Genomic DNA, 11703 nt, shown 5'->3' on the forward strand with positions numbered 1-11703 from the left:
AGGAACTAAAAAAGAAATAAGACCATAAGTCCGGAGTAGAGTTGCGGCTGTTGATGGGTCATAACGCATAAAGCTTTCTTATCGGGCGGTTCGCGTCGTTGACGCGTCTGATCCCTATGACATCGATAGTGGTCTGTGCACAGATATAATCCAGTTCTAGGCAACACTCGTCTAGATAATCACTCAGACTACCTGTCAGTTCTACAGTAATAGGGTGTCTATTGACAAACTGCCTATACAAGGATGTACACATAATCATGAACTAACGATCCAAACCAGAGGAGCTCATACTAGCCACTCTGGAATCGCATCCTCATCTTCAGGATCATGCGACAACAATGATCCATTGTCATCAACTGCTAGTGTCTCGTCAACTTCCTCTGGCGTGGGAGTTCGCGACTGGGTCTGCGATGCTGCCCGCGACAGTATCTCAACACTAGCTGATTTGGAGCCGCCTGTTGTCGAAGTGTCGACCATAATGGGAGCTTCCGATGAGCCTGCAGGACCAGTCTCCCCGGAGCTCTTAACACTCTCAGCTTCTGCCGCTGGTTCAAGCTCCGCAATCCCAGGAGATTCTTCGTGCTGCTGTTGGGGTTGCCGTTGGGATGTGCCGGTCTCGTTGCTGTCTGCTTTCTTATTAGGAACGACGATAAGGTTATAACGAGGACGTCTTGATGCCTTGGGAATGTCCCTTGCGGAAGGATTCACCGAGATTGCTTCTATGTGGCTGGCACTCTCGTCAGATTTGATTCCCCCACGGGGCGCTTCATCTCCCAGGGCTCCATTATTTGTCGATGCTTCATTGTATGTATGTCCTCGAGGCTCTTGTTCGGTTGATTGTTGATAAGTCGAAAATTTTCCTGTGTCGGCCATTTCCTGCTCTGGTTCGGGAATAAATCCGCCACCAGTTTCCTCTGGATCCTCGTAGTTTTCAGAGATTTCACCAGCGCTCTCTTCTCCTTCAATGGCATAGCTTTTGACCCTTTCTGCAATTCGCAGTTTTAGAAGAAAATGCTTCCACAACTGTAACATCTCTCTCGATTTTTCCTCAGACTCAGCTTGTCTTCTCTCATCTTCAAGGTGATACAAGACCTCTTCAAGCGCCTCCTGACACTCGCTAGCAACAACAACCCCTTGAAAAACAGCAGTTCCATGTCGGCCTTTGAAATCAAAGCCTGTAACTGCGTCTGCATAATCTATACCAAGGACCCTTGCTGCAGAAGCAGCTTGAGGATGCTTTATGTGAACGCCCCCAGGAGGAACCATACTCGGCACATAGACATCCAGGTTCCCGTAAGAATTTTTTGGTACTTTCCCCTGCACAACAGGCGGCGGCGCGTAGACCTCCGTTTGAAAATATGCATAAAGAGGAATCTCCATGCCGCTTTCATTGTCGTGCTCGTCTTCGCTGAAACCAACATCCTTGTTTCTGTTGACGCGAATATGTTTTAATGGTTGTTCGCCAATTTTGATGTCTCGTCCCAAGCGATACCATTTGTCCGCACTGCGGACAACATGAACATCGCTACGGCGGTACACCGGCACTAACACCTGATCTTTCGATCCCGACTTCCCAAGACTGACTTGACCAATGACGCGTTTTGGGAAAACCACTTCATTCCGCCGAAGCTGCCGCTCAATCGCGTATATCGGGTGGTCCTTAAAGTCTTGCACATTTCGCGGCATAGGCTCGGCAGCAGTCTTCGCTGTCAACTCGCTAATTTCCACCTCATCTCTGTCCTCCAAAAAAGGCTTTTCGTAAAAGCCCATCGTCCTTGCCCACCATCTCTCTCCATCTTTAGTAGATTCAACACGGAGCTTGCGTGTTTTCGCATTAAATGCTTTTGCATAGCGCCTGGTAACGTCTCTTGCGGACGCATCCTCTTCAAAGCCGACTACATAACTCATGCAGTTTGATGGGTCACTGAAGGGCGGTTCAAACTTAGATGGTTTTGCAATCGTTTTGGTAACCAATGGGTCGACGGGGACCCATTTTTGGACAGCTTCGTTGAATGCTTCAACCCAAAATACCGGGTAAGGCGAGGCTCGAGCGGTAAATCCCGGACCTTTGGGAAGTCAGTAATTAGACAAGCGGGATAGTCGTAGGCACGTTACCTGGAATAGAGGTCTTCTGTGAACGTGATGGGTTGAATTGTGGTCGTCCAAGTCTTCGAGACCTTGACGCCGGTGTCGGTGAGGCGCCAGACATCTGTTGATCATCTGCTGACGTGTCATGGTCATCGGACGATATAACAATATACGGTGAATCTGGTTTGTTCGGCGTCATGTTCTTCGTCATCCCAGAAAAGGACAAAGGCTGGAGTGAGCAGACCAGCCTCGCTTCCACAGCTGCGGAGCGTAGAAGAGCACAGAACAACTGAGCACCAAAGTCACGAGAGCCCTGCATCGTCCTAGCCTGTGTGCAAAAGTCTTCTTTTGACAAAAAGACTTCTGCGTCGGGCATAATAGACTCCTACAGTGATGTGAGGAGGGGTGGCTACTGCGTGGAGCTTTGAACACATACCACTTTTTGCTTCAACTTCTCAGGATCTACCCAATGAGCTCGCTTCAAGCCCGGCCTATTCACTCTGAACCTCCTGCTAAAAGCATCACTGGCTTGATTCAGCCCATCAACAAAGGTCGTAGACCGGCTGTACTGTGGTTTGTCCTCTGCTGGATTTAACATGGCTATCACTTGCTTGGGTAACATCCTCTTGAGAAAGCTCTAAATTGCATGTTAAAATCGAGCGGACCGAGTAGAGGGTACCACTCATGCTAGGCGTTTGGTTGCGTACCTGTAGTTCATCGTCATTGCACCATAGATTCCGTATTTGCACATGGCGCAGGAGACAGAGCACATGAACTTTGTGTATATCTAATCGGAGCTTTTTCTCGGCAGCGGTGAGTGGCTTTTGCCTTGAGACTACATTCCGTCTCTTTCCTTCATGATTGTCGAGAGTGATCTGGAGTGGTTCATTATCGCCCCCTGCCACTGGAGGGATCTGAATTGACTGAGCTGGAGCTTGTTGAAGGTCAACTTCTTCCCACTCCATATCGGATTCCTCTGACGTGGGCTCGTCATAGACCGTCTGTACCTGCCGGCTGGCTTGACCTTGATCTTCCATTGGCAGTGGCACTTGGGGTACAAAAACAACATCAGAAGTGGTAGCTCTCTGAGCTCCAACCTTTCGTTTCTTGATAGGACGGTCCGCCTCCGAGATATCTGGACTCCGCAGTTCTGCTTCAGCGAGCATTTCCCGGTAGACTTCGGGTATTTCATCTTCTTCCTCGCGCCCGGTGGGTCGACCGCGAGAGATTCGGCCCCTCGCTGAGCGGCCAGGAGGTTCACGGCGCATGATGCCGGAATTTTTTGAGCGGCAGCATGAAGCAATATCTATATCTGGCCTCGCAGATCTATAAGCGCGGCCAGAGTCACGTATATCGTGTTACTGCGCTTCTTGCGCGACGAAATTTGTTCGACCCATTACCTAGCATCACCTCTTCGTGACCGAAATTGAAAGCATCTATAGGTTTGATATTGCTAGGAGCGAGTTTCATGGCAGAGTCAGACGCGGGAGCCCAGAACGGCAATATGCGTCATATCGGAAGATTGTTGATCCATACCGAACGATTGGATGTGCTTAGCTCTATCTCCAACTACGTATCTTGAGATTTTGCAATCACAGATTCTTAATAGAGAGTGTCGGAGATTTGATTCCTTTGATAAGTCAGAAAGGCTTTCCCGGTTGCGAAAGTTCAATGCGATTATGTAACTGCTACATAGTGAAAAGCAACAGAAAGACGTATGGAATTTGCGGACACGACTGTCCACGATAGGTATGCACGTACCTGTTGATCATGGATGATCTCGGCACCATGGATCCCAGCCGAAGGGCAACCGTACAGAGTCCTATTGACTTGTAGGCCAGGCTTCCAGAGCTTAGTACCTACTATGTAGCTGTTCTCGGAGGAAAGCGAGCTCTGAGTTCAGGATTGCGTCACTGAAGCTGTCGTGCCACATCACTTCATTTGTCGAGAAATCCAGCCTCTCGCTATTTTATGTTGCTTTGAAATCTTTCATTCCGAGCTCATGGCAGTAAGGTGCCTACTCTCACCTGTCTTGTCCGCTTAGATACCACTAAGCAACTCACTTTCTCTAGACTGAAGCATTAATTAGCTGCCATGCTTTCAAGAAACTTGAGACTCAAGGAGTCATTACCTTGGGTTAGCTCCAAGCTATTCTGCGCAAAACGTCGCTTCCTTGCACAAGCTGTCAATGCGCAGAACGTACCTACTGTAAGCGGCGCCTTGTGCTGAATTCAAATCGACTTGTTTGAATGAGGCGAGCGCTAAACTCATGAAAGGAAGATGACAAGCCCTTTGACGTCCCTATACCAGAAGACAGCTTCGAGACGTATCATTTTGACCATCCCCCATACACAGTAGGAACCACAAAAAGGCAGCTCAAGAACTTATACCAAGACATGCTTACGATAAGGTGAAATATGCCTTTAGGACTATTGATGCTCTGTAGCTGACTTATTCACAGACGAATGGAATTAGCTGCTGACACTCTTTACAAGCAAAAGAAGATTCGAGGATTTTGTCATTTGTCAACTGGCCAAGAGGCAGTCGCTGTTGGCATTGAATATGGCATCAGCAAAGAGGACAAATTAATCACTGCATACCGCTCTCATGGATTCACATTTATGCGAGGGGGAAGTATCAGGTCAATTATTGGCGAACTACTTGGACGGCAGGATGGCATATCCCACGGCAAAGGAGGCTCTATGCACATGTTCCGTGAGGGCTTCTTTGGGGGTAATGGCATCGTGGGAGCTCATGTACCAGTCGGCGCTGGAATAGCCTTTGCTCAGCAGTACAATGACAGGGATAATGTCACGATTGATGTGTATGGTGACGGAGCAGCAAACCAAGGTCAAGTCCATGAGGCTTTCAACATGGCGAAATTGTGGAAACTGCCTGTTTTGTTCGGCTGCGAGAGTCAGTTCTTCTAGACACCTGGGGCCTAAGCCACCGTGTTCAACCCGTCTTCTGCTAACAGGTATCTAGATAATAAGTACGGCATGGGAACCTCTGCTGAAAGAGCGTCTGCAATGACTGATTACTATAAACGTGGTTTATACATCCCTGGGTTAAGAGTGAACGGTATGGACGTCCTGGCGGTAATGGCAGCAGTCAAGCACGGCAGAGAGTTCATTCGAGCTGGAAACGGGCCCTTGGTCTATGAGTATGTGACATATCGGTACGCCGGGCACTCAATGAGTGATCCTGGAATCGCATACCGGACTCGCGAAGAATTAAAGGCGGAGCGTGCGAATGACCCAGTTTCGAACTTTCGGGGGAAGCTGATAGATTGGGGCGTCATCACGGAGGACGAAGCAAAGACAATCGATAAGAATGTGAGGGAAAAGGTAAATAAAGAGGCGGCAGAAGCTGAGAAGATGCCAGAACCTGAGCCGAGACTGGATGTTTTGTTTCAAGATGTTTACATCCGTGGGAGTGAGCCTGACCAGTACCGAGGACGTACCGTGGACGAGACGCAGTATTAGGTTAGATGCATGCGAATGAGAAGATGACACTCACCTTCGAAAGGGAGCGACCCAAGGATGCTGTTGCTGTTAAGTAAAGTTAAATATGCTCTTGAGACGTAATGGATGCTTCTTCAGACGTCACCATGATCTGTGTCGCGGTCCATTCTGACCTTATAAGCTGCGATCCAAATTCACATCAACCTCAAAACACCTTCACCCTCTTTTCAGGAAAATCGTAGTCCAAACAGCCATATCTCAGAGTAATGTCATTCAACTACCCAGCTCTCGCGACTCCGGCACGATGCACTGCCGACTTCTCTCTGGTTCCGGTCGGTGTAGTATAGACCCCGTTCCCGTCCAGCTCCTCAACTGATCCTCCCCTATAGATTGGAACTCAGAACGCTTCTTTCTCTCAGCAGATCGCGGATATCCAGCGCTTGTTGGCGGAGGCCAGCCAGCAGACAGGTCTTAAGTTCCATATGGATCCCATGGGAACAACAATTGGTAGGTATCGGTTTTGTTTCAGCTTGTGAACTCGCAGCTAAAAGCCTAATACGCAGAGGGGTCGTGGGATCAAGTCGTTCAGGTGATTGGTTTCGCCCACACGTTGATTCATCAGGAAGGCGTCCCCAGAATTCAGACGGATATTCGTATCTCGACCAGGTACGCTTATTCGCATTTCGCGTCGAATACACGGACTAGAAAGGCTCATTATTTTGTAGGACGGACAAGGTTCAGCCGATGGAAGGTAATCTTGTATCTGTGCAGAGAATCCTGTCAGCTTGATTTATGGAAACGCGTTGGAGGGTGGATGGATAGTCGACAAGCCTTGGTAGCGTACCACAGTACTGAACTGGAATCTTGCTTTAATAGTAGGCATCTTAGCTTTGGAGAAGTGAGTCAAATGGAAGTTGATGATCGCGTCTTATCCACCATAGGACACGTATATGTCCTTATTTGCAGGTACCGTCAAGTGTTGACTGTAGATCTGGTGCCTATGAGGTAATGAGCTGAAGCTGAGACCGATGGCACTTTGCCCTTTGGAGCCATCCAACGTCTAGAGAGCAGGTTAAGGTAAAAGGAAACATATCGGAGGTTTGTTGAGGACGTAAGACCAAGGATCTTCTGGGATTCGTTTAGTACTAAATAGGATCAGATAGTCTCTCTCAGTCAATTAGTGATGAGAATGCTGAACAATGGGGCTGATTCGTTAGTCTTGCACGTCTTTTAGGAATTCAATACCTAAGGGAGGGTACTGTTCGCAGCAAACTCCAAGCGTCCAGGTAGCAGATGGAATATTGAATGGCCTACTCCTTGCGAAAAATCGACAAAAGTGCCTTGACGCCATGACTACCTTCAGTGTTTATGAACATCCCTTGTCTTGTGGCCTACAGGGTCTTACAAGCTCAATCACTTCAATCTGTCTATCACTGGCAGCTGTCTGAGTATTCGCAATGACCTGAGCTGGCTCCTTTCCTTCGCAAATAACTCTTCTATAGCCATTAGATATAATACTGTCGACAGATAGAACACAGCCAGTGTTCCTAACAACTCTCTCTGAGTCCACATACGACGTCCACCTTCGTGAAAGCATGTCGGACCTTCAGATTTGTCTCTACCGCGTTTCAATCACCACAATACTCTTCCTTCATTGGAGACATTTGGTATCCAGACTCGTCCAGCAAGTGTTACGAATCGGGTCCACGGTGGGACTCGGCTTTTCCTGTTTTGGACTTCGAATTTCTGCTCCAGTGCTCCATCGTATCGTCGATGGAGGCCAAGCGAGAGGGTAGAATAATGCTTTTGAGAGTCTCCATGTGCCTGGCATGGTCTTCCCTTCTAAAAATGGTACAAGCCAAGGCTGTGAGGTACGAAATAGCACAGTTGCATTCAAACTGAGAAGATGCCTGAAGACTCAATTACACCTGGGATTCATCGTGGAAAGAAGAATGGATGGAAGTGGTTAATAGTCAGATAATAACTGGGAAGCTCAGAACCGTTTACATGAAACGGTTTGTTCTATCCTACTTTACACAAATCTGGACACATGGCAGTGTGCTCTGGCCGAACCTGTGAGAGCCACCAGTTACTCCACTGGAGGTTTCTAATTGTGAGAATACCAAAAATGATCATTAGGTATCAATGAAATACCATGTTGTGCAAGTTATAGTTTCTAGCTCTTGTCCCAGGGGATTATTGATGACCCTTTTTTTCAGCAGTGGTCCTCGCTCTACGTAGAGGGTAAATGTGAATGTCCTGCATGCGATCAGACTAGCGATCTCAAGAGACATAGCACTGTCACTCGGAGAATTGTTGTTAGCATAATCTGGGACGTCAGAAGAATTCAGTTACCGATGTTATGGGCCGATGTAAAGTAACAAGGCTGTTGAGGTGACCTGACTTGGGCCGATCGAAGGATGTTAAGGCAGCAAGATCTTGAGCATGCCAGATTTAGCCCATCAAGGATCAGAAAGGAGCGAGATTGATGACTGCACTGATGCCTAGGTAAAGTTCAGCGGAGGCTGAGGCTAGATGGGGGTCTCCTGGGAAATCTCAAACCCGAACCGTGTGTAGGTAGCTGGTGCTAGCCATCTACGTACTTGGGACTAGCCCGATTTCTCAGAAGTAGTCATTCGTACCTCCACAGTAAATCAAGTACTGCCAGCTGAGTGGGCAGCGAGGCGTCTCGTCCATCACAGGCGAGATCCATTCTCGTTCAGTTCCCACTTCGTTTTCCCAGCCACCGTCCTTATCCCAGTGCGATAGCCTTGCAATTTGGAGTGGTCTCCCCATGTAACCTGTCATCGTTGACTACCTAGGCTAGGATTATAGTATGACCACCTGGCCAGTGGCCAGTGGCTGGAGGATTGATTACATGGATAAGCCAGTCTTCTGATCAACGGACAGGGTTGCCATTTCGACACGACGCCAACGAGAATACCAGTAGCAGCCGAAGAGGACAAAAATACTCCGTACATGATTTCATTCCTTGCTATCAAGAAACACCATTGGGCTGACTCACTTTAAGCGGTACATCCTTCGAAGTTCGAAGGCCATCACTATGTGAATCTGGTTATGCCTGATAATGCTTGAGTCCCGCCAGATGAAACAGTCTGCGTACTTCCCTTGTCGACCATAGTAAGGTAGATAGTACAGTTCATACACAAGTTTTCATGAACTCTGTGGGTCTGACAAAGGAGCCACCAAGCCAGGCTGTCTCATCGATACAAGCCAATGAAAGGAAACTAAGATTCAGCTGCCTGTTTTCGCTGTCTTTTGAAAGAAACAAACGAGGTAGATACTTCCTACTACTACAAGACTGGCAGCATATACCATGATAACAAACTAGTAACCCTTCAAAATTAAGAATACGATTACATTCACTCAAACTCTCAAGGCCCAGTCCCCGTACTATCGAGATAAATGCCAATTTGTCGGAATATGTAAGTACTGGTCACGACTCGGCAAACAAAATCTCTCTGGAATCTCAACCTCTCATCAACCCCATCTTTGTGGCGTAGGTTCATCATTCAATCTGCTCTTACAAGAGTATCGCCAGTGCCATGCTCCTTAAGCGAAGCAGCTTTCTGTCTTGATTTTTCTAACCATAGCCAATGGTTTGCAAATGCCGTCACTGTAGTGTGAAACTCATGTCATTGATTTCAGGCCCCGGCATCGGGTAACTCTTAGTATTGAAAATATTCGTTCCTAGGCTAATAGTCCTCCCTGATGGAGTCGATCTAGAATTTTGGACACAGAACGGAGAAGACACAGGCAGAAGTGCACTTACCTGCGGGGGCGATGTGGCGATCAGATGTGCTTACGGAGTACTTTCAGTACTTTCGAGTTCCCTTCCTGGATCCCGAGTTTTGAACCAACTTATTATGATGAGAATGGTTGCCTTTCCCCTCTGATGTAGGTTTTCTCATCATAAAAAAGACACGCGAAAATTTCAGAAAACGTCTTTCTCTTCTGCATCTCCTCATAATGCTAGAGTACGGAGTATGGATGATGAATAATAAATAGCTTGACCTACATCGCAGTCCGTACTTAACAAATAATAATCGACGAGGAACTCGGTTCCACAAATTGGCCTTCGCTACCACCGAAAATGAATGGTCCCAGAGCTATGTTCAGTTGGCCAACGAGAATTTGGATTCATGTCGTTCGCCCAGAGCGGCAAGCAAAGCAGCCTGTCGGCGTCGAATCAAGATGGAAAGGTGGGACGGGCGATGTTACAGTACGGAGTAGGTTAATTCACGTCCCGCCGATGCTGGACAGTTGGAGTGGGTCTAGGGATCCGACAGACTGGATAGATCAGCGGTAAACTCCGTTCATGGACCAAACAGTAAAACACTCGGTGTCAGGTGTTCTGTGGTATCCTGCAATAATCGAACGGTATGGTAAAAAGTAACCTGCATTGTGTTCGAGAACGTAATCAGATTAAATGCGATGCAGCTACTGGAGTGTAAACCTGCCAACGCTGACACAGCGCGGATTACACAGAAACAAGGCAGCATGCAGAGAGGGATGCATTGGAGTTCAGCCCACTCGGATAATAGGAGAATGACCCATGGATGCGAAATCCAGCACAATGGCACCAGCAGCCATTGGATCAGACTTAGTTTGACGATCATCTTCCGTTTGTGCTACAAATTGCAGCTAACTTGCAGTCTTACCTACTTACCTTAGCTTTGCTGATCTTGGTATTAATATTATTCTTACTTACATTGTAACAGCGGGAAATCGCTGGGTATAGAGCTGGAATAATTAGTGGTATTTGGTTTTACTTCACTAGAGAGGTACTTGCTAAAAACTAATAATAATTAGTTGTTGGAGTCTCTATTCAAGTATTATTAACAACTCACGCAAAAGGGGTTTTCAGTGTCCAGTGCATACGTAGAATGGCAATTACTAGGAGCGACATCCCCACCAGCTGCTGGACCTAATGGCCCCTTTCTCACGCCGTTGGGAATTGGTATGGGATGTTTTTTGAGGCGTATCGGCCCTCTTGATTCCGATTATCAAAAATGCGGTTGATAGGACATCCTTGGCAGCTCTTGAGTAATTCTCAGCTTGCCTGAAATGATATTGTTCTTTACAGCCAGAAAGTTCATTTGATGCTCCGTACTAATATTTTCCCATTGATAGTAACATTGAATTGACTGCGTTGATCTGATGATGATCCTAGCCTTACCTCCTACTAAGGTATCGTATGTACCCTTGATCCTCTTTCTTCTTGTTTGGTTATCCTATCGATTGTCTTCCCGAATCCCAAACTCCTGGGACGTCCGTGCTTTTTTGGCATGACCCAGTCTCGGGTTTCCAATTTCCAGAGCGAAAAGAACCAGGACTATGGCTCTGACAACTATCAGTAATAGTAACCATTTCGGAAGGCTGACAGATTCTCTTCGCATAGACTACTGACAAGTCCTTGTAGTACCTATGTACAGGTTCAGATAACTCTGATTTCACTCTTTGCAGCCTTGCCCTTTCAATATTAGAAGTCAAGAAAGCATTATGATGAATCTGCAACTAAAGACTAAATTGTTCGGTTATCGATGCAATACAGATCATTTTCCATGAAGTCTACGGCCGAAATACTCCGTAAATCATTGAAAATGCTCCATGTCTAATAACAGTCCCCTGGGAAGAGTTGTCTCTTATTCGCACCCGAGATAGTGATGAAATTCATGAGGACTGCTTGCTGTAGAAAAACATACCACTGGCGCCATCTGAAGTTGAGAGTGATATATTATTAACGACCATTATTTATCACAACAACGACTGCGAAGGAACTCGCAGATTCATACTTTTAACTACAGAGCACATTTAACTCCGCAGGCCCCAGGAGATATTCACTAGTTGGTAATCTTGTTACAGCCCGTAATAGTCTAAACTAGCGGTTTATGTGCAGCAAAATTAATTATCGGATTTACGAAATGTACAGTCACTTCAGTGGCAAGAAAATCAATTTATCTATGCTCTTTGTACAGCAAATTATGTTCATGAAATCTTTACACATAAGTGACGAAGGCTCGAAATCGAAGCCCATGGCTGCAAAACAGCCTTTTATAAGGTAGTTTGTTACCAGTCCGCTTCCCTCCATCCCCATCCTTTTTCCAGTACTACCTACCTAATTACAAAC

At 46.9% G+C, this 11703-nt stretch overlaps 3 protein-coding genes across 3 annotated transcripts; 2 read left to right on the top strand and 1 right to left on the bottom strand.

Moving 5' to 3' along the window:
* Positions 1-285: 285 nt before the first annotated feature.
* Aud_000597 (putative DNA repair protein Rad4) lies at positions 286-3356 on the bottom strand (the record flags this gene model as incomplete). The annotated part of the gene is made up of 4 exons (XM_043286104.1): positions 286-2066; positions 2116-2473; positions 2525-2725; positions 2796-3356. The coding sequence occupies 4 exons, from the start codon at positions 3354-3356 to the stop codon at positions 286-288; spliced, it is 2901 nt and encodes a 966-aa protein (XP_043142039.1).
* Positions 3357-4182: 826 nt separating this feature from the next.
* Positions 4183-5573, top strand: Aud_000598 (putative pyruvate dehydrogenase E1 component alpha subunit; the record flags this gene model as incomplete). Its single annotated transcript, XM_043286105.1, has 4 exons — positions 4183-4296; positions 4365-4498; positions 4550-5004; positions 5074-5573. The coding sequence occupies 4 exons, from the start codon at positions 4183-4185 to the stop codon at positions 5571-5573; spliced, it is 1203 nt and encodes a 400-aa protein (XP_043142040.1).
* Positions 5574-5818: 245 nt separating this feature from the next.
* Aud_000599 (thiamine-binding protein) lies at positions 5819-6341 on the top strand (the record flags this gene model as incomplete). The annotated part of the gene is made up of 4 exons (XM_043286106.1): positions 5819-5884; positions 5942-6059; positions 6116-6218; positions 6278-6341. 4 exons carry the CDS (start codon positions 5819-5821, stop codon positions 6339-6341), a joined length of 351 nt encoding a protein of 116 aa, XP_043142041.1.
* Between the last annotated feature and the right edge of the window lie 5362 nt (positions 6342-11703).

The sequence above is a fragment of the Aspergillus udagawae genome (genome assembly GCF_001078395.1).
Source record: "Aspergillus udagawae IFM 46973 DNA, scaffold_1, whole genome shotgun sequence".
NCBI lineage: Eukaryota > Fungi > Ascomycota > Eurotiomycetes > Eurotiales > Aspergillaceae > Aspergillus > Aspergillus udagawae.